At 46.3% G+C, this 22,172-nt stretch overlaps 1 protein-coding gene across 7 annotated transcripts in view; it reads left to right on the top strand.

The window, feature by feature from the left end:
- PHACTR4 (phosphatase and actin regulator 4) overlaps window positions 1-22,172 on the top strand; it is a 65,534-nt gene that overhangs the window by 10,880 nt on the left and 32,482 nt on the right. For 3 of the 7 annotated variants that reach the window (XM_069035872.1, XM_069035874.1, XM_069035873.1), the window contains exon 2: window positions 12,831-12,877. In XM_069035872.1, the coding sequence (XP_068891973.1) occupies window positions 12,862-12,877 (16 nt within the window). In that variant the 5' untranslated portion in view covers window positions 12,831-12,861. Of the gene's footprint in view, window positions 1-7,156; window positions 7,321-12,830; window positions 12,878-14,730; window positions 14,790-15,068; window positions 15,168-22,172 lie in introns of those variants that run through there. The other 4 variants (XM_069035876.1, XM_069035878.1, XM_069035880.1 and 1 more) reach the window with 3 other exon arrangements.

The raw sequence follows: 22,172 nt of genomic DNA on the forward strand, positions 1-22,172 counted from the left end.
AACTGGTTAAGCTGGAATTCCTGGGTAGTGCCTGCCCTTGGGATATGATCAGCAAGGTCCTACTTATTTCAAAACCTAGGGCTGATAAATCCTGGTGCTTTGGGATCAGTTGGTGCTTTAGGTTTTTGCTTCTAGGTGTATTGGAGGAGTTTAAGAATTGTTTTGTAGCAGAGAACTCAATCTTGTAAATATGAGTAAAGTATCTTGGTTTGTCGCAGATACTCTGAGATTATGTAGGATAGGTACTCATGGCCTGGTGATCAACCTGGCTCAACCAGCACGGAGAGATAGGGGTGGCACCTTCCATGTGGTGTTGCAATGGGAAAAGGAATAGAGGAGCAGGCAAGAACTATGATTCATGTCAGATATTTCAAGCCTGTTGAGTGCTGGGAAGCCTGACTCTGCCTCCCAAGCCCTTGGCTGTGAGGACAGACACTGGAGCTGTGTGTGGGGCTGCAGCTATGTAAACATCCAAAAGTGCTGTAGCTGCCTAGCAGGTCCTGTGTATTCACTCCCTTCCCTTATTCTCCACCAACTGGTTGTGGCCCATGTGACAAACAAATTGAGGAACTGAGCTGGATCCAAACCAGCTGCTTCTGCACCAGGCTGGTTTTGGCTGCGGTCAGATGCTCTGTGAGATCTCTGGTGCCAGTGGAGAGGAGGGAGGGCAGAGCCTGTGGAGCCACAGCTTTCGTTGCCTTCTGCACAGGGGTATTTTGGGGTTCCAGTGCAGGTGCTGCTGTGCCTGCCATCCCCTCACCTGGTGCCTGCCTGGAATTGCTCCCTTGAGAAAATTTTCAGGTTGAGCTGTTTCTCCAGTTTAGTTTTCATGTCAGACTAACCTGAAAGAGCTGTGACGTTGCAGTTGTGGAAGGGCTGTGCTGAGCTCCATGAGATTGGGGGCGCTTGTTACTGGGGGCTTTCAGGTCTGTTAATTTTTGTCAGAAGACTATTTTTTTTCCATTGGATCACATAGGTCATAGAATGATGGAATGGCTTGGAATAGAAGGAACCTTAAAGACCATCTAGTTTCAATCCCCCTGCTGGACACCTGCAGGGGGACCCCTTCCATTAGACCAGGTTGCTTTTCCCTAATAAAAAGCTGACTTTTATCCCAAATACACGACAAAGTTATATTTTTTCAAGACATCGGGAAAGGTGGGGTGCTTTGGTTCTTTGTAGTGGGCTCTCTTTGCTGGAAATAAAGCAATTGGAGACCTCATTAGTTACTTCTGTGGTAAAAGCTACTCAAAGCTGACTCTGCAGCAGGATAGTTAATAGCAGACCTAACCCAAGGCTGAAAGGAAGCTGTAGTGATGGAGAGGGCAGCTGAAACCAGTCTTGGTGGTGGTTGCAAATGAAATTGTTTATCAAGTCATAATTACACGGGCATGACCACAGACCCTTTGGCTGCTGAAACTGGGATGGCAGTAGGACTGTATTACAGCTGAATGGTCTGAGTTCATGGGCTGCCTTTCCCTGGAGCTCCCTGACCCATCCGGAAGAACAGGAGAGGCTGCAGAGAGGTGCAGGTTCCAGCAAATAAATTTGCAATGAATTAAATTCCTGAGAGTTGGCAGAACTCCTGCAGCCTTCTGTGTGTCGCTCCTGGCTGTTGGGATGGGAGGGTGCAAACCTGCGGGCTGAAGTCCCTCTGAAAGCTGCTGAAGTTTGTATTTGGTGTGTGGGTGTTTCACAGTTCCTGTGCTCTGGGGTAGATGTTGTGTATCTAAACCCTGTGTTTTGTGGGCACCTCTTTGTGAATTGAAGTATTCCTCAGATTAAGTCAGTAAATCTCCATTTACAGGCAAACCCCAAGGCTGGCTGATAAATACACTCTGTGGCCTTCAAATGAATGATATCATCCATCCAACTTGGAGTTATGTCAGAGGGGAAGGTCACCTCTCAATCCTTCAGATTGCTGCAAGCATCATTATTTACTGGGTGAAGCTGGGTCAGGTTGGATCAAGCTTCAGTTCCTTTTTACAACAACTATTCCTCAATACCATTTTTATTGCAGACCCGAGTTTCCCTTTAGTAGACCTGTCACTGCTGACTGATTTTCCATTTAAAATGAGCAAGTTTTCCAGGTGTAGGTAAGAATACACCCCCCCCCCCCACCCCCCCAATTCCAGTGTATTTTTACATTTCCAGAAATGCTGTCGGGTTATACCAGTGCTTGCCTGGTACCTGTGCAGGTTTCAAACTCCTGGGCTCACTCACAGCTACCTTTGAAGTCTTAAAAACCTTGCAAAGTACTTTTTGTTTTGTTTATATGGCTCAGTATGAATTTAGGTCCTGCTAGTTTTAATGTTTTTCCTTAATATGCCTTTTCCATACTACGTTTTGTGATCACATTCTCCTTCAATTTGACTATTTTTCATCTGTTTTACTGTTCTGATACAATTCATTCCCTTTCCAGAAATCTTGTTTAGAATTTACCTGGAATGCTGATGTAGGTGGAGGGGGTGGGGGTACGTTTTTAACTGTTCTTGGTTCTGGCACCTATCAAAAGGTCCTGTTTGCTGAGCAAACTAGCAGTTCCTGGCTGGTTAGTAACTGTGCTGGGGAATGGGGTCACAAAACAAACCTGCTGTGATGTCCAAGGGCACAGCAGCTGAATGCAACAGACAGGCTGAATCTGGTATACAAGAGAAGTCACCAGAAGGTGTCAGCTTACAGTTCAAGCTGCTTATTTTTTAAGGATTTTTTTTTTGTCATTGGATTTTAATTCTCTTCTGAAGCTCCTCGCAGGCTCTGTCATAATGGATTCCTATTATATAACTTTGGGTGGTGTTTGTAATTCTCAATAGCTCTTAGGTGGATTGATTCAAGGTGATCAAACCAATCAGGTGTGCTGGTTCCTGTACAGGGAAGGGCTGGGAGCTACTGGGTGTACCTGGAGTGCTCCTGTCTAAGGTACGTCTTGTGGAGGATCCACTGCTTGTGAACCAGGGGCTCCTCACGCCAGGTATGCAGAGCCAGCTCTAGCAACCTTCCTGTTAAATACAGCCCATCCCAAGGTATTTCCTCAGCTCCTGTGCCTTGAGAATGTTTGAGACATTGATCTTTTCTGTAATTTTAAAGTCCTCTCTGCTCCTTGGTGTTACAAAGATTTCCCTGGTTTGATTTGTGCAGTTGGAGAAGAGCAGTTTTCCCTGGTTGCCTTCCTGGGCCAGGTCAGCTCGCCTGCCTGCAGGGCATGAGGAGCGATTTGTCGCTTCAGTTGGGTGTTTTTTTTAACCATTGTTACTGTGGAAGGTCCTTTTGTGGCTAGAAAGAAGCCCTGATAGTTTTGTTGAGCTCTTAATGCTCAAATGTGTTGGCTGAAAAATTTCACTTCTAATGGAAAGTTAGAGTGGCGATAAGAGAACAGAACTGAAACATTCCTGTTCTTGGGGGAGTTTCAGGAGATTACTGTCTTTAAGATTATCCCACTTAAGATTTAATTTAAGATCATTTGGAGGAATATATCAGACCAAAACCTAAAAGATGAGTGGTCATGTGCTGAGCAACCTGGTCTAGTGGAAGGTGTGCCTGCCTGTGGCAGGAAGGTTGGAGTTAGATGATCTTTAAAGGCCCTTCTGACCCAAACCATTCCCTGATTCTGTGTCCCGATCTAAAAACAAATGGAAGAGCACTAGGAAAGGCACAACTTCCCCAAGATTAAAATCAACTTGGGGCCCAGTAGGTCAGATGGCTGCACTAAGCACCCTCCCCAGGCAATCAGTGTTGCTGCTTCATAAACTTTGTGCATAACCATGAGAACTACAAAATGTTTTTGTTTTTTTTTTTTTTTAAAGAAATGTTCTCATTCAGAAACTTTATAGGCTTATTTTCACAATGGGATGTCTTGCTGCCTGCGCTTATGTTAAAAAGACTTTGCCAGATCAGTAATGGGAATTAATTTCTCTGTTGTCCTAGTTAAAGCCTGGGCACCTTTTTATTAAAGCTGGAGCTTTTTGAGAAAATTGCCTGGGGAAGGTTTCTTTGAGGAAATTTGATATCTTAATCAGAAATAATTAGCAATTATGCTAGTGAGTCTGTGAAAGAAAAAAATAAGGCTAGAACTGAATTTCAAACCACCTGAACTGCTTGGCAAAATCTGCCTCAAAAGGTGAAATTTAATGCTCCTATAGATTCAGTGATGTAATTCTGGGGTGTCCATTCAGAAAGAGCTTTAATTTCAAATAGCTGAGCTGTTCCCAGTTAAAAAGTGTTGACTCTGTAAGTTGATAATGACACCTACACAGCACAGGTTTCCTGCATCTCACATTTTTTCAAGTGGGAACTTTGCATTGCCTTTGAGTGTGGAATTTGGTTAGAGGTGCCTGGTTTATGTGCTGGAACGTGCAGCAGGGAAGGCATGGAGTTTTATCTGATTGCACAAACCCTGTGGGCTGTTTATCCGAGGAAGCAGTTGGGCATTCAGAGTGCTTTGGGAAAGACCCACATGGCAGGATTGCAAATTCAGCTCTGCTGCTGCAGAATTTTTGGGAGTTCAGGTGAGCTTTCTAACAAATTCATTTTAGTGCTTTGATGGTGGTTAAGCTCATTCCTCTCACTTCTTAAGTAGAGGTGAAAAGAAAGACTTTTCAAACTGGCTCTGCAGTGGCTGAGACTAAAAGTGGCCTCATTTGGGGGAGGAAATGGTGGTTGCAAATGAGATTGTCTATCGAATCATAATTACAGGGGCATGACCACAGCACTAAATGAGAACTTACTCAGCTGCTTAGTTTTTATTCAAAGTTTGATGAAAATGAAAACCACAAAATGAAGGCAGAGATGGTTTGAATTTTACCCCAGAAGCCAGAGGTAAATAAGTAACCCTGTTATTTTGTGCTTTTTGGGGGTGTGTTACAGAACTGACACAGACTATTATAGCCCAGATGATACATGCAACCCACAGTCTTCAGCCATTCCCCGTAACAGTGGTTCCAGGATGAGAGGTTTGCTTGGATATATCCCAACAAGCTCATTTGGATCCTTCAGTCAGACAGGCACAAGCCAGAGGACTGAGCTTGTGTTTGCTTAGCATTCATCAGGTATAAACCATAGAATTCTGGGATGGTTTGGGTTGGAAGGAATCTTAAAACTCATCCTGTTCCACCCCCTGCCATGGGCAGGGACACCTTCCACTACCCCAGGTTGCTCTAAGCCTTGTCCAACCTGGCCTTGGACACTTGCAGGGATGGGACAGCCACATGAATTGAAATTGCCTGTGATGTGTGGTACAAGAGTGCGCTGTTGTGTGAGCAGATATTTGCAGACCACAAAGGAATTTTAATTTCTGACAAGCCCTATTGTCCTGAAATCAGTTGTGCAGAAAGACATGAGGGAAATGTGCCAGTTCCAGAGCTGAAACCAGTGTGGTGCTGCTGGGGCTAGGATTTCACAGGGCTGCGAGCTGATCTCAGTTGCTTTTGGAAGGGGAACCTTCTACAGTTCTGTGTCTAACATGTTTGTTTTTTTTTTCTCTTTAAAAAAAAACAAACCCTGGGATTCATTTCTTTGTGGCAATACGGGAAGCTGGAAAGGATCTGGATGAGAAACCCTTCTACTGGTGACCAGCATTTTGGGTTGGTTAAGGCATTCAAGCTTATTTTTGGGTTTGAATATTAGATGCTCAATGTTTAACATGTTGTGCACTGTTTTATAACCTTTACAGGAAAAAAAAAAGGCATCTCCAAACTTCCTGTTCTTAACATTCATAGGTCTGAGAAATACGGACCACACTCCTGGTTGTTTTCCCTTTACACTTATATAACCTTCTCTGAAAGGTGGATTGTACTGGAGGCATTTCCCCATCTCCCCTGTGCTTTCAATTACTGCACTAATTAATTTATATAGGCCTTGTGATTGGGCTGTGGCCTGGGTTTGCAGAGGCCCCGCTGGTGTTTTTGTAACTAACTGGGGATGCCCCAGTGGCTTCAGCAGCAATAAAGTTTCTCCTAATACGGATTTGTGTAGTCAAGAATTCAGTTTGTCATCTTCTGCGTTTTGGAAAGAGGGAGAAACAGAAAGTACAGCTTAAATTTTGGGCAGTTTAGCTCTGAACTTCAAATATTCATTGTTTTTTGCTTTGCTGAAGTAGATGTTGGTGGAGCTGGTTCCTTTTCTTAAGCCCCATTGTGCAAAAATGCGTCGGGTCCTGGATGACTGGGATGCTCTATAGAAACTACTTTCTATAGTTCCCTTCCTTTTCCCCTTCATTTGCCATGCCCAAACTTTTCTGGGTGTAATAGCGAGCTATAGGAATTGCATTCTTCAGTACAAGAATCTATTAATGCGTTTTGAGCATTCGTATGTATCAATAGATTAAGTGGGGTGTGTTGGTCTTATGGGTGTCCAGAACTACTTTAATCTCCTGGGTTTCATTATATCAAGCAGTTGGTCAAGGAATAGCCATGCCTTGCTACCTCCCTTTGGATCCTCCTACTCCTATGTCAGCTTCCACAGTAATAAGAGCATCTGTCCCCTGCATGAATGGACCATTCTGCTTTAATTTTACCCTCTGCTTTTATATTATCTGGAAGATAATTTTGGTCCAAGACAAGCCCTTCAGCTGCTTCAAGGACAGTGAAGAGAGAAGCTGGTTTGCTCTGTTCATACTGCAATTTTGCCCTGCGTGTATCTGCATCTCCAGAGTGGTGGATCAGCTGTCAACAGGTCTGGAGGCGAATTAGAGGTGTTTCCCATACTGAGAGCTAAATAGAAATAGCATTTGTCACTGGGGGCTGGCGCAGATGTCATGCTGTGTTCGTATGTGCTACACTTTCCTGTAGGCTGCTGGCTTTTCATTCAAGGTTTGGTAAACACGGCTCCTTCAGTGAACTGAAACACCTGGGAGAGGCTGGAGTGGCTTTTTCAGACTTTATATGGTCTGTTTCAAATAGAAGTATGGAAGAACTTACTGTGTTTGGTTTGTGAGATGAATACAGTGTCCAGGTGCTATTGTGGAGGCCTACATAAGGTGAAAGTTTATAGGAAATGGAGTATGGTAAGTTGTAATTTGGGTTTGAATTGCTTTACCAAAGAAGGGGGAAACTGAGGTGTAGATAAACAAAGGTCCTTGTCTGTTGCACAAGTACTGCGTTACTTGTCCAGTGTCCAATGTTCATCATCCCTGCAGGTGCTCAAGGAACAACTGGATGTGGCACTCAGTGCTCTGATCTGGTTAACAAGGTGGTGATTGGTCACAAGTTGGACTCAGTTATCCTGGAGATCTTTTCCAACCGCAGAGATTCTTTGCTGGTCAGTAGCAGAGCAGTAATGGTGTGGGGTCTGGAGTCCCACTCCAGTGTTCTGCACAGCATGTCCGTGAGTATTTTTAAGGTTTACTTTTGCCCAAATGTTGGAAAAAGCCACTCACCTTTCCCGTGACGCAGCCCCGGAAGATGCAGCTCCTTTCCCTTTCCAGTTCCTCTCTGGTAATGTTATATTACTGTGCCACCCACAGGCAGCTACTGAGCTGCTGGAAAACATTTGCTGTGTGCATGGGGAGCCACTTATCAAATGTTAAATCTGTGACAAAAAGCCACTGGTTTCATATCAACTGTATTGAGGTTTTCAATCCTGGTTATTCCATTTTCTATTTAAATTGCACGTAGAGTTATACTGTTGTCTGATTTTTCCACTTCTTCTGCAAAACCCATTCCTCGTGCCAGCCAGCTGCTGTGTTCCTGCTCAAAGTCATTGCTTCCCAACCAGTGCAAAAATGCCTGAAGTGCTGGGATCCTTGGAAAGAGAGGGAAACTGCCTAGCTGTTAATTAGTGGTGCACCCCGTTAATTGACACGTTGTCAGATTAGGCTGCAGAACAACTGGGTTTAATCTGTGTGGTTTTATTGAGGGGGAATATTCTGATTTCCCTCCAAGTGACCTCTCCACTACTCAGTGTGTGATTAATGCAGAACAAACTGGGTCAGCTGAGGCTGCTCAGAGGATTTTGAAACCAGCATTTGTAGTTCCAGCAATTTGTAGAAACCAGCAAATGATGTTCAAACCATATGACTGAAGGAGATGAGCACACCAAGATTTTTAGGTGGAACTGGTTTGTTTTTAAACAAAGTCAGAAAAATAAATGAGCTTTTTGGCATCCACTGACTTGAAAAGGGGCTTGTGCATCTCTTCCCCTTTGTACCACTCTGTCCAACAAGGGGTTAATTATACCTTTACGCCTTGTCTTGTAATCTGTACTAGGGCATTTGGCACAGTTGATCTGTTTAGGCTTTTTAAGAATTTCCCTTGTAATATTTAAACTCCAGTTGTGCACCGGTGCTGTAATCTGTCCCTTGGGAGAACAGTTTGGTGCTGTGGAGGTATTCTGCTTTGTAGAACAGAATTTGAATATTGTTTACCATGCTCTTAATCTCACCACTGGCAGATAAAATGAGTTTCTTTAGCCCTTCCCCAGAGGACCTGATGGGGCTTCATGGCCAACGGACCCATGGCATTAGGTGGAGTTATCTGAGCTTTGCAAAAATCCGCACATCTGTCTTCCTGGAAGGAGTAATTGATTGGTGAGAGAATAAAATGTTGATTTTATTTTTGAAATTGTATTTATAAAAAGGAAAGGGCAGCCAGATCCCTGGGGCAGATGGGGAGCTTTTGTGAGTCTGGCCCTTGAGAAACATTTGCAGCTGGGGAGAGTCCTGATGGCTTGGATCAGCTATTAGAGTGGTGTTTGGCAAATCAGGAAGGAAGACTCAGGACATTCCCTGTGTGATGAAGAGGAGGATGCTCTGTGCCTGGCCTCCATCTCTCAGCTGGCCTTATTCCTGGTGTCCACTTTTTCTTGTTATGATGGTGAGCTATTGTGGGCAGCATCAACCCTTTGCATGCCTCTTGTCATCTGCCCCAGCGGGACCCTTCTGGGTGCTGCTATAGTAATATTTTAAGTGGTGTAAAGCAAAGGGCTGAAGTGGCATAATATTTGTTTATTGGCTGTTACTAGCACCATATGAGGTCAAAATGAATAATCATCTGGGAGTTGTCAGGTGAGCTTGTTTAATTTCATGGGTCATGGTCTGTATTAATGCAGGACCATGTTCCTCAAGCTATGGGTGTGTGTTAACCCTTCCCTTTCCCTCCAGCTGACGGCTATAGTTCCAAACTGTTACAAAAGCATCCTTTCTCTCTCCCACATGCTTTTTTTTTTCCAAGACAGACTTGGGTTTTTTGTCTCGTTATAGTAAAAGCCCTGTAGTAGCTGCCCAGCTGCTGTCGTGTCCCTCTGGAATGGTGATTTAGAGCTGAGCCAGCATGGAAACTGCCTTTCCATGCCTAAGGCACGCCTGTTGGTAGCCACTGTGGAGAAGTAATGTGCCACTTCTGCTTGGAAGAGTTGTCATTTTTCTAGTTCAGTTGGGAAAAACAACCAACATTGTCTTAGGTGTTAGCTGGACTTTTGGAAGCATGTTGTAGTTTTTTGAAGGAAGTTGTTCATGTTACTGGAGGAGATGAGCAGTGAGGACAGAGGGGTCCAGCTAATGAGCTTCATTCTGAAGGAAGCTGAATGCTTAATGTTGCAGAGGTCTGGGGAAGGATTGTGAAAATGAGACCGTGAGGAAAGGGGGAAGCTGTAAAGGGATAATCAGTAAAGCTCGTGGATTGCCCAAGGCTGGAACAAACAGCGGCACCTTGGTGTGCAGCTTCGTGGTAGTTTGAACTGGGGCTGTCGAGGTCCTGTCCTTCCCAGCCCACTCCTCTGGCCATGCGTGGTCTGCATCTGGGTCAGCTTTGACTGTTCCCAGAGCAGCTGGATGGGTGCTGGTGCAAGGAATGGGTGGGAGGCATGGGAGGAGGTCCAAAGTCTGGAATTGGGCTGGTTTGTGTTGCTGTGGGAGGATGTGACAGAGCTGAGTACATGGGCAGACCTGGAAAAGACAAAATTCCCTGTGCAGCAGGGAGTGTGTTAAGACTGAAGAAATAGGGTGGAAAACTGTGGAAAATACTCCAGCACGGCTGCAAAGCAGTCGTTTTCTATTGTGTGTGGATTATCTGCCTAGCTGGAAAAAAGCCATCACCTTGCTGCCGGGAGTTCAGAGCCGGGTCAATGGAACAGGAATATATTCTTAGAGTGGTACAAAGAGCTGGGGAAAAAGCTGTAAAGTGTTTGAAGTCTCGAAGCAGACAAAGACCGTGGTTCTGCTGCTGCGGATGGCCAGAGTAGCGAGGGGCGGGGGAGTGTCCTGAGCGCTGAAAGTTACTCAGCTGTGCCGGGAACAGGGCTCTCAGAAACACAGGAATTTCACACAGCTCTCAGGCCCAGGGAATGTGGGAGCACTCAGAGGACATGAATATTCAGAGGAGCTGTGGCATGTCATGCTAGAGGAAATGAAAAATCCAAGTCTTCTCAGGATTAGGTATCTGGGAAACCTGTGGTAGCAGGGGATAAAAGCAAATTTCTGTTCTGTGGGGTAGGTTATCTCAAACCACCAATTCCAGAATACAGCTTTCCAATTATCCAATCCTAGTTAATGCTGGCAGCAGGATCTGCACTGCTTAATCCATTTCTTTGGTGAGAAGTGCCCGTTCCTTAGTGCAGGCAGAGCTCCACGCTCCTGCTTTGGCAGCCTGTGGCAATGCTGCGGGAGTGTGTGGACTTTGCTCCTTCTTCCTCTACCCTGGCATCACTTTTTTTTCCCCCAGTGTGCCTTTTATGCTTGTTCTGTTAATAACCAGATATTGTGGATTTAGTGTTCTGCTCAGAAAGATCCTCCCAGCACGGACTGAGGTGCTTCCAGCTGTGCTGTCAGGCAGTGACAGATGTCTCTAGTGTGCACAGTGAGTGTCCAGCAGTGACAGGCTGCCAGGATTAGTATTCCAGGCACAAATGTGCCCCTTGTAGTATGCAAAGCTCAGCACAGCCTGTGCAGGAATGCCCTTGAAAGATAAATGAAACCCAGCTCCCTGGTGGCTCTGGGGGAGTGGGAGCATTGCTGTCATCTGTGCTGAGGTTCAAGTAGGCTTTGAGTTGGCTGTTTCTGTTTCCCTTCTGCTTTCCTTTCCCAGAAGGGCTTGCTGAAACGGCAGGCAGGGAGGGTGGCTCTTCTGCCTTCAGTGGGGGAGCATTCTCTGACAGGAGTTTGGAGCCAGATGAGAGTCAGGCTCTGTTCCCAGGGAGTAAGAGACTGGACAAGAGGAAACAACCTCAAGTTGTGCCAGGGGAGGTTCAGGTTGGACATCAGGGAAAATTTCTTCACCAAAAGGGTTGTCAAGCCATGGCACAGGCTGCTTAGTCAACCTTCTGGAAGTCACCATTCCCAGAAGCGAAGCGTTCAAAAAGATGTGGATGTGGCACTTGGGGACATGGGTTAGTGGTTGCCTTGGCGGCGCTGGTTAATGGTTGGACTCAATCACCTTAGAGGGCTTTTCTAGCCTAAGTGATTCTGCAGTTCATTCATTCAAGTTCTCACAAACAGTGTCCTTGATGCAGCACGTGGATGCACCAAACCATACATCCAAATGCGTGGTGTGAAAGCTGTGTTTTAACAGCTTTATGTCCGGTGTTAATGGATTAGGCTGTAGGGATTCTGAGGGTGTTTCATAAGCAACTTGTGGCCGTCTACCTCTGAAATCAAAACCTTCTGGTCTTGATCCACTTGCTGCACAGAAGCCTGTACAGATACTTGTTATCTTTTTTGAGCTGTTTGAACCTGTGATCACCAATTATGCTTTGAGGGTTTAGTGGCTCTGTTGAGGTGTCCCCCCCCCCCCCCATTCCAAGAACATCACTGCAATGGAATTCAAGCTACAGCAGAGAGAAGTAGCCTGGAGCATGGTTGTCTGATCCAGAGAAGCATTTTCCCCACACAGCTGAGCAAAGCAAAGCTGAAAAGCCCCCCTGGGCAGAGCTTCCATGGATGGTGTGTTGTGGTTGTCTCCGCTGACACTGCAGCCCTGGGATGCTCTAGTGCTCTTGAACATGAGCACATGCTGCACAGTCAGCAAGTTGTCACATGAAGATGATCAGCTGATCTGACGTTAAATTAAAGCCACCAAGCTGTGCTTTGCTGCTGGGAGCAAAGGTGATGAGTTTGCCTGGGCTTCATGGGGAAAAGGCTAGGCTGAAGTGGGCTATGGATAAAGGCTGGCTTTGACTCCTTGGCACTGGAACAACTTTATTTTAGTTCTTCCCCAGTCACCCCATGCTGTTCCTGCTGACATGTCTAGTTGTGGTTGTCTAAGTTTGAACTGCAAGATTATGAGGACAGAACCTCCCGTTTTCTAAAAAATGGAGCCTGTTTTTACTGTGCTACGGAATCTGTCAAAATCAGGACACATAATGATTTCCCCAAACTTTGTTCCTCTGGCACTTCATTTCAGAACTTTCTCCAGAGAAAAACTGGCTTTTCTATTAAAATCCTGGTTCCTCCTTTTCCCCCCTTCCTTCCCCCCCCCAATATGTTCAAAAGTGCCTTGATGCTGTGTGGCATCTGAAATACTTCCTGTGCACGTGCTGTGCTGCCTTTGCTAGATAAGCAGTAGGCTGTTCCCTTTTACAGCAGGCACATCCCTTCCTGAAGAGGCAGATGTGGAATGTTTTCCCTGGGAGCAAATATTGCTGCTTTGTGATTATGACACCTTAATTTTGTTTCTCTTTTCTTTCCATCACAGCATGTGTGTGATTAGAAGCTTCTGATACCTTCAAAGAGGGGTGACAATGTCTCACTCTTCCTAGTTTGGGGCAGGAGTTCTACTCTAGGTTCCCTCCATGCTGGTTTTGTGTAGGCTGAGCAGAGCTGATAGAGAAATGAAACTAAATCTGAGCTTTGTTCACACTTGGAATTTTAATTTGCGTGTTGACTTTGTTTCCTGTTTTTGTAGGAATTACTGCGGACACTAGTGTGCAAGAGGAATGGAAGAGAACGCTGGTGAGTACGGTCTTGGATATCTTGCCACAGATTATGGACCTGACCTGTCCTGCTTGGTCGTTAAGCATCATAAAAAACCTGATTACTTTAAACTTGGTGTCTTCATTTCAAGTGTAGAAGGTGATAAGAAAATAATGTAGTTTTGCAGATGCAACAGCTGCGCTTGTACCGTAGTGTGGACCAGATCTAATTGAAGCTCTGTACATATGGAAGATCTTTTTTGGAATCTCCCATCTGTGAAACCTGTAATACAGGTCTCTTGGCTATCCCAAGTTCTTAAAAACAAGTAACATCCCCTTTCTTAATAGGGAAGAGGCCAGAAGCAATGAGCTGGTTTGAACAAGGCACATGGCAAGGCATAAAGGAGGATCAGCTCCTGGTTGTTCCTGTGGTTCTGTATTTATTCCTTTAGGCTGCTCTGTCCTGCAGAAGATAGAGGATTTTTTTTTAATTAAATTTTTTTTAAATTAAAATTTAAATCTCTTGCTTTAGGCAGTGTGTAGTGCTTGCCCTGAGGCAAGCAAATTTATCCCTGGTAGGCTTAACTGATGCAAGGATATGGTTGTAACTAAAATGCACAGATTTTTGGTTTAGCGATTGCCTTGAAGAGCTCTTCTATCTGTTTGCCTAAAATGGCTACAAGAAAGGAGTTTAATGCCCATTTTTTCCCTGCTATTGACATGAGATTTGCATGAAAGCTCTTGCCTGCACTGTGGGAAACCATTATCCATGCAGCACATTGACCTCACATCTTCTGGACTGTGATACTGCAGTTGGTGACTTCTAACTCTTAAATGATATTTCTAGGTTATTGTATGCAGTCAGGTGATGCCATGCTGAAAACTTTGGGAATGGATGTACTTGTCAGCAGGGCAGTGTGCTTGGTAAGGCAGATTAAGGCCAGTTTTTGGCTTCATACAGAGCTGGAGTGTTGGAGCCCAGTGGCCTGGCATCTGCAAGCCAAGAGTTCCTGCATAAAAACATAATGTGCTTGTAGTCCTGGTGGCAAGAACTGCTGTTGCCTTCTTTTTGTCAGGCTGTAAAGGTGCACATTTAATCTGTGCTGCTTGCTTTCCCTTCTGATTTGCTCATGGCAAATTAATTCCAAATGATGACTTGTGGAGGAGGTGGAAGGTGAAGTGAGTGTGGCACTGGCAGCCGAGGCTGGAGGAGTGGCTGTGGAGATGGCAGCTCCTACTCAGCCCTGGGACAGAGCACAGTGGAGCAGGGCCATTTTTCAGTCTCTAGAGCTTGAATTACTGAGATGGCTTTGAGCAACATCAAGGCCAAGTTGGATGAGGCTCTGAGCAACCTGGTCTAGTGGAATGTGTCCCTGCCCACAGCAGGGAATGGAGCAAGATGTTCAAGGTCCCTCCCCATCCCAAACCATTCTGTGATCAGTTAGCTCTCCTTACTCACCAGGACTCAGCCTTTGCTGGGACTGCCACCAGCCACCTCTGTTCACATCACAAAGCTTTGTGTCCCTTCTCATGTGCAGTTGAACCCCATTTTTTGGCTAGATCAGTGGGACACAGGGTTGGAGCCTGTTGAGGTTTGAGAGCCCCTGATTTGAGGAATGCTGGTGGCCTGGGATGTCAAAAGCTGTATGTTCTGTTTGCACTTTGCCAGCTTAAGTAAAGTTACCTCCCCTTTCCCTCTGAACAACTTGAGCAGTGCCAGTTTAGGATGGAATATCTGTACTGGATCTTTGCATGCACAGACATCCCCTATGGCTGGTTGGGAAGCTTTACGTGTTACCTCCTTCGTGCTGGAAGCCAAGAGCCCCATAGTAAAGACAGAATAAACTGATTAATCTTTTATTATCATTTCCTTAAAATTCCTTTGCTTTTAAGGATATTCATTCTCCAAGTGCTGCTAAGCTCAGGACTCCTGGGTTGATCCCAGAGATGAGGTAAGATGGAGCTGAAGTCTAAGTCCGTGTCCTTTGTTGCCTTCAAGCCTGGTGCTTTGGATGCGTTGCTGTCCTTCCGTGGTTGGATATTGACTGCACTCACGATGCTGCATGGGTGGCGCTTCTTTGAGCTGGTCTGCTTGGAATGGCCACTGGGAATGCACAGGGAAGCATAAATCCTTTTGAGCTGTCAGGCTTCACCAGCCATGGGTGGGTGGGGGAGCCTTCCTTGGCTGACTGCCCTGGCTAATTAAAAATGAAATTTGCTGTTGTCTTCAGATTTTAATTCATGCTCATCCCTGAGGACAAGTGGAAGCCAGGTCTCCAGGCAGCTGCAGTAAAGTTTCAGAGCTGTCCATACATGGTATTCTAGAACAGGTATGCAGCTTAAAATTTGCTCATGACCCTGCCTTGAGTTAAGTATTCAGAAGAATCCACAGAAACTTCCAGCAAACCTTGGGATGTGGCCCTGAGCAAGTGACTGTAGGTTAAGTTGCCACATGTGGCCTTAAACTGAAGGAGGATGGGTTTGGATTGGATATTAGGAAGAAATTCTTCCCTGAGAGGGTGGTGAGGGACTGGAATGCATTTCCCAGAGAAGCTGTGGCTGCCCCACTCCTGGAAGTGTTCCAGGCCAATTTGGATGGTGCTTGGAGCAACCTGGTCTAGTGGAAGGTGTCCCTGCCTGTTGGAGGGGAGTGGAATTGAATGAGTGAGCTTTAAGGTCCCTTCCAACCCAAACCATTCTGGGATTCTACAATTTTAGATCAGCTCTCTGCAGTAAATTTGGGGTATGTGTGTGTGTGTGAGGGCAGCCTCACATGTCCTTGTTTGTCACTAATGCTGGACTTAAAGCGGAATTCCTTCCCTGTAGGCTGTGCCTGTGTCACTGGCATTTGCTTTAGGAATGTACAGACTGCTCAGGTTGCAGTGACATGGAGATGGAGGAGGTTCTGAAGTGGGGGAACCTGCACTGTTCTGAGGAGATGAGAGGTGTTGTGCCAGTCCCGCGTGGTCCCTGCTGGAGGGACAGCACTGCCCCGGAGGAGCCGGCAGGGCAGGTGCCGGTGGGAGGATGGAGATTAGGGAGGGGAATAAATAAAATCTAAATGTACACATGCTGCGAGGCCAGGCTTCCTCAAGGTCCCACCTACACAAGTGATCTGTTGAAGGGAAATGTCTCTGGGATACCTTTCCCTTCTTCAGATCCTCCCTGGGGCGCAGGTGAAGACTCACTCTATTTTCGGAGCCTATTTTTGCTGTTCATCTACTGCCTGTGCTGACACTGCCCAGGCCCCTCCCAAAGACCACTCACTCACCTTACCATGATCTGAGCTAGGTCTGGACTTTTTTCTTTGTCAGGGGATTGTGTTCTATCTAGTATTTCATCTGTCTGTAAGTCTGTGAGATCTAAAAAGCAAAATATTGAAGTGGAAGCTTTGTGCTTGGCAGGGCAAGTCTCACCTTATGCCCATGGTTCCTTGAAAGCTCTGCTGCCATGTTAGATCGACCTAAGGTGGGAGCAGACCTGCAGTTTGCTTGCCCAGTAACGAGCAATCATTAATGAACACATTCAGAGGGAGCATGGAATGCCTTTTCATGGAAAGTGTTTGCTGTTGGGTCCTTTGACCTCCTGGACTTTGCACTCTGTTGACAGTTTCTGCCTATGCTTACACACTTCCTCTGCAGGTATTCACATATGAACCTTTAAGTCCCTTAAAGGTCTAAATGTCTGTTGGATAACTGTGAAACATTTGGGGTAATTAGTGAAGTAGCCTTTGCACACACAGGCTGTTACCCAAAGCTGCTTTTTTAGAAAGCTCCTGAAATACTAAGTTTATGGATGCTTTAAGAATCTTCTGCAGCTACTGCTTTATTCCATGCGGACTTTTATCCCCTTTATCTCCTGCTGTGCTACTTCTTTCCCAATTCTTTTCCTCCTAAAAATAGGAAATACTCTTCAAGTCCTTCACCTTTGTGCAAACAAAGAAGTAATTTGTTTTAGCATCTAAGCTGACTCTTGGGTTACATGCCTCAGAAAGAAACCAGTGTGATATGAATCTGCTGCTTCTGGAGGCTTGGACTCCAAATATAGTCTGAGTAGAGCAAAGGGCTGAAAACATGAATACTTGGTTCTTATCCCACCTGCTCTGCTGCTTTTTCCCAGCAGGATGCATGGCTGGCTGCTTCACTCCCATCTTTATCCCCAAAAATCAGAGCTATACCTTCAGATGCTCAGAGATTCAAAACCATTATGGGAACCATCATGGAATGGTTTGGGTTGGGAGGGACTCTAAAGCTCATCCAGTTCCACCCCCTGCCATGGGCAGGGACACCTTTCACTATCCCAGGTTGCTCCAAGCCATGTCCAACCTGGCCTTGGACACTTGCAGGGATGGGGCAGCCACAGCTGCTCTGGGCACCCCAGGGCTTCACCACCCTCACAGGAAAGAATTCCTTCCCCATATCCCATCTAACCCTGCCCTCTGTCAATGGGAAGCCATTCCCCCTTGTTCTATCACTCCAGGCTCTTGTCCCAAGTCCCTCTCCAGCTCTCTTGGAGCCCCTTTAGGCACTGGAAGGGGCTCTAAGGTCTCAATTTAAGCCAGGCTGCTGAAGCTGGCAGTCAGTGCCAGCAGTGTGTGCTGGGTTTGATGTGCAGAGCACTGCGGGGTTGGGAGCTTTGCTGTCACCAGCTCAGGTCTGCTGGAGAAGAACAGTCACTGCTAAGTAGCCAATGGAAATATCTTCATAATGTCTGTTCCAGAACAAAAGAACGGGTTTTTCTTCCGGGAAGACACAGAAGCTGTGATTCCCCTCAGATGCTGCATGTTGTGTGTGCAGCACTAACACTGCTCTGTGTGATACAGCAGAAGAACTGAAGTGGCCAAAGTGCCTGAGATCAAATCCTTAATTACAGTTGATGGGCACTAATTTGCAAGCAGGTAGAAAGGCAAATTCCTCCTATTCCTTAGGCAGGTTACCAGAGGTTGGAACTGATCTCAGCGGAGACCATTTGACTTTTAAACAAGGTGCAGCATAGAGCATTTCCTTACCTACCTGAGAGCATTACTGTAAAGAAGTTGAGTGCACTTGACAGGTTAGCAAAATACTTTGGGACATTATCCTGACAGCCTTTTGTTCTTAAATTTGTTCTAGTTCTTAGTGTAATTAATGTACTGAGTGCTGTCAGGGTGCTTGGGGCACTCGATGGCATGTCGGTACTGTTTTTCTGCCTGCTGTATTTGCAAGTGGTTCAGCTCAGCCATCCATCTAGTTAGCGTGGCATTTCTGAAAATTAATACCTGATAATTCCTCCCTGAACAACTTGAGGCAGTGTCTGAACTCTTGCTGCCTTTCCCTCTTGAGCTACAAGCCAAGTGTTTTACAGAGATTATTTGCTGACCTGCCAGAGACCTCATAATTCTGTGACACCCCATTTTGAGTGACTTTTGAAGCTGTTGTGGTAAGTGGTCTTGTAGTTTGTACCCATATCCCTGACTGGGGGAAAGCAGAGGTTAATTCTGCTGGTTTTGTGGTTTCCTGGCTCAGCTGTGGATGTGTTGGGATGGAGATGCTTTGGCCTCCAGGCTGGTTGGAGCAAGATAGTGGCAAAGGTTGATGTTGAGTGAGAAGTGTCGTTTCTGAAGTGCTTCATGACAGAATTGAACAATCTTATTTCTTGTGCAAAGAGATAAGACCCTATAGGAGGCATGCAGTCAATCCTCTGGGTAATTCAGGGTGACTTGCTGTGAAACAGTGAGTGTGCAGTTCCTGTGGCTCAGTAAGTAGGGCACAGAGCAGGGCAGTAGGTTTCCAGAGTTTGTAGTTCTCTTTTTTAACTTGTTGGATCTTAAATTCACCTTGCTCCTGGAATGTTGCCTGTAAATTCTGTCCAGGGATTTTAGTAGCTGATTTTATTGGGGTTGGGAGTAGAAGAGGAGCCTGCCTGGAACCAGGTGAGCAGGTTTAGTATTAATGTGATTTTTGTTATTACTGTTTCTTTGTACAGCAGCAATGTGTCCAGGCTGAGTGGCAAACCTGGCCTTTTAAAAACAAAATACTGAATGTTCTCATTTTCTTGCTGCCTTTGTGAGCTGTAAATAGTGTTAGCTGAGCTGTTGGCTGGACAAAGCTACTCCCAGGCCCTCAGGCTTGTCCTGAGGTGCAGTCCCAGTGTGACCACTTGGATGTTGTCACTGCTGACATCACCACTTTATCTGCTTGGTCTTGGAAAGGAGCCCTGGCTCTGATTGCTGAAGGTGTCTTTTGTCTCTTGAAACAAACAGGAAACCAGAGATACAAGGTGGCTTTTTTACAGGTTGGGCCCATCCAGCTGTGATGGGATGAGTGGATAACCATGACTTGCTTAGAGAGAACATGGCTCTTCAACCTAGCCTGGGTTTGTCTCATTTTGTGAAGCAGAAATTTTAAGATTTCAAAAGGATTTACTGTCCGGGTTATGAAAAATTTGTATTCCCTGGCACATGAAGAACATTTATAGGAATTGCTAAATTCCATGTATACATCTGTTCAGAGCCTGCGGGTGCTCAGGCTCTGCAGGTTCTGAGCTGATTTTTGCAGATTCAGGCTCTGCCATGGATCCTGGCTCCTATTAGAGCTAGTCTTAAGGCTCTGTAAGGTAGAGCTTTGTACACTGGTGTAACTCAGCTGTGCAATTTTGTTACCATAGAATCACAAAATCCTTCAGGTTGGAAAAGCCCACCAAGATCCTCAAGTCCAGCCATTCCCTCAGCACTGCCAAGGCCAGTACTAACCCTTGTCCTCAAGTGCCACATCCACATGGCTTTTAAATCCCTGCAGGGATGGGGACTCTACTACTGCCCTGGGCAGCCTGTGCCAGGGACTGACAACCCTTTGATGAAGAATTTTCCCCAATATCAAGTCTAAACCTTCCCTGGCACAACTTGACGCTGTTTCCTCCTGTTCTGTTCCTTGTTCTATGGGGGCAGAGCCCAACCCCCACCTGGCCTGCACCCTCCTGCCAGGAAGTTGGAGAGAGCAAGAAGATCCCCCCGAGCCTCCTTTTCTCCAGGCCCCCTCAGCCGCTTCTGGTTCTCCAGACCCCTCCTCAGGTCCGTTTCCCGTCTCTGAACACACTCCAGCCCCTCCATGTCCGAGGTTCGGCCTCGACCGCCCCTGAGCCCCCGGAATGTCCGGGGAGCGCGAGGGGCCGCAGAGCTGCGCGTGGCCGCCAGAGGGCGCGCGGGACCGGCCCAAGGGGGGCCAGGATCGAAGGGGCTCCCGGAGAAGCTGCAGAGGGACTGGGGACAAGGACTGGAGGGACAGGACACGGGGAATGGCTTCCCAGTGCCAGAGGGCAGGGCTGGATGGGATGTTGGGAAGGAATTCTCAGAGAGCGGTGGCTGCCCCTGGATCCCTGGAAGTGTTCAAGGCCAGGTCGGACAGGGCTTGGAGCGACCTGGGATAGTGGACTGTGGCAGGGGGTGGAATGAGATGAGTTCGAAGGTCCCTTTCAACTCAAACCATTCTAGAATTTTGTGAATTGCATTTCTGTAGGAGATTTCCCCCTTCCCCTCTCTCCCCTTTTTTGGGGGGGGGTAAAAGAGACAAACCATGACGGTGCAGCCAAGCAGCGGCTGTGGACATTGACTTTCACAGGCAGTCCAGTGGGGTCTGATTTGGCACCATGTCAGGCTTAGTGCCAGCATAACAACACTGGCCTAAGTGATGTAGCACAGCCTCCTGCTGCACTTGAAGGGTAGAATTTAACAGTGTTCTGCCCTCCATAAAAAAATTCCCTATAGAAACACGTCCTGGTTCCTGAGGCTGTTCCCCTGGGGGGTCGGAAGCAGCTCTGTGTACTGTTTGCTTTGTATGCTTTCCCTTTTCCTTCCCCAGCCCTGCTGCACTAAGGGACTTGTTTCCAAGGTGAGGTGAGCAGCAAGTCATGGCTTGGCAAGGAAAATCACTCCTGGAGGCTCTATGGTGATCCCAGCTGGCCGTAGCTCTGCTTTTAGAGAGCAGATCAACCTCTTCTCCCCAGGAATACAGAGTTAGGCAGGGATCTGGGGCTGAACCTTGATCTTTGAGAGGACTATAACCAGCCTCTGCCATGATTTTCGCTGAAATTCAACCAAAATGATGAAAAGCCTGCCCTCCCCCCCTCCAGCTCTTTGGTCTTAGCATTAAATCTTGGAAACTGAAGTGGTGATTAGGAAAGTAAACAGGGTCCCTTCCTGCAGGGAAAGCAGGAGTTTGTTCTGCCCAAGCATTGTATGTTGCAGGGGTTAAGTCAAATTTTGCTTTGGGAGAGGAAAGGAAAATCTCTCCAAGTAATTAACTTAAGATGCTGACGCTAATGAAGGGGCTTTCAAGGCTGGAACTGGTGGGGGATGATGGGAATCCCCTGCTGAATCAATGATTTTACAGCTGTAGGAGTGATTCCGCAATTATTAGGCTGAAATGATGTTGAACATGAAGTTAATCCTGTTATCTCTCAGATACTGAGCAAACTGAGTGCTCTGGATAACTCTAATGGGATTATGTGAGTCAGTCTGGCACCCTTGCCCTGTTCAGGGCTTTTTCTTATTTTTCTTTTCAGGATAAAGTATTGATCAAGCTTCCTAGAGTTCATGTTGGGAGGTGGTGTCTGGGACAGTTTGTTGCAGCAGTGCTGGGTTATTTTTTTAAATGAGTTTGATAATGAACACCCTGTGGCCTCCTGAAGCCATTCACTTCTCCACAGCAAGAATCCCTTAAGCCCATCCATAAACAGATGTTTAGGAAAAGAACTGAAGAACGAGGACAAGTTTAAAAGGAGACTTCTCTGTGTCACACATTCCTGGCGTCAACGATCTGCCATTGAGTGAATTTCTGTGATGGAGACTGTTCTGGGCCATCATATTTGCAGAGAATAATTAGTTCTGGCTTGAAAGTCTCATTTTGCATCTGTGATAGCCTGTGGTGATTGTTTTAAATGCAAGTAGCTGGTGGGGTGCTTAAAAGGGATTATCTCAAGCTTGGTTTTAAGGAGTTGGATAAATTGCAAGGTAACCAGTGTCAGGAAAGCTCTGGAACCAAAATGATCCTGTAAGAAGGAGAGAAGAGCCATAGTGCATGTTCAGTCACTGGCTGTGGTCATTACAGGTGGGGTTGTTTTCCTGTTGGGCACAGACCTCCAGGTTGTACTGGCCTGACTTCCATGCAGGGTTTGGATGAGCCGGAACAGTGGCGTTGTCACTGCCAGGTCAAGCTCCAGCAGTGGTTGCAGCAGCACAAAGCACAGGGATTCAAGATGACCACGTACAGTGGAGAGGTGAAGTTCTATATCCCAGTGAGAACTAGAATTTGTTGCAGGGTTTCAAAGTCATGGAAAATGTTTTTCTCTGCTCAATTACC

The sequence above is a fragment of the Aphelocoma coerulescens genome, chromosome 23, assembly GCF_041296385.1.
Source record: "Aphelocoma coerulescens isolate FSJ_1873_10779 chromosome 23, UR_Acoe_1.0, whole genome shotgun sequence".
Taxonomy (NCBI): Eukaryota; Metazoa; Chordata; class Aves; order Passeriformes; family Corvidae; genus Aphelocoma; species Aphelocoma coerulescens.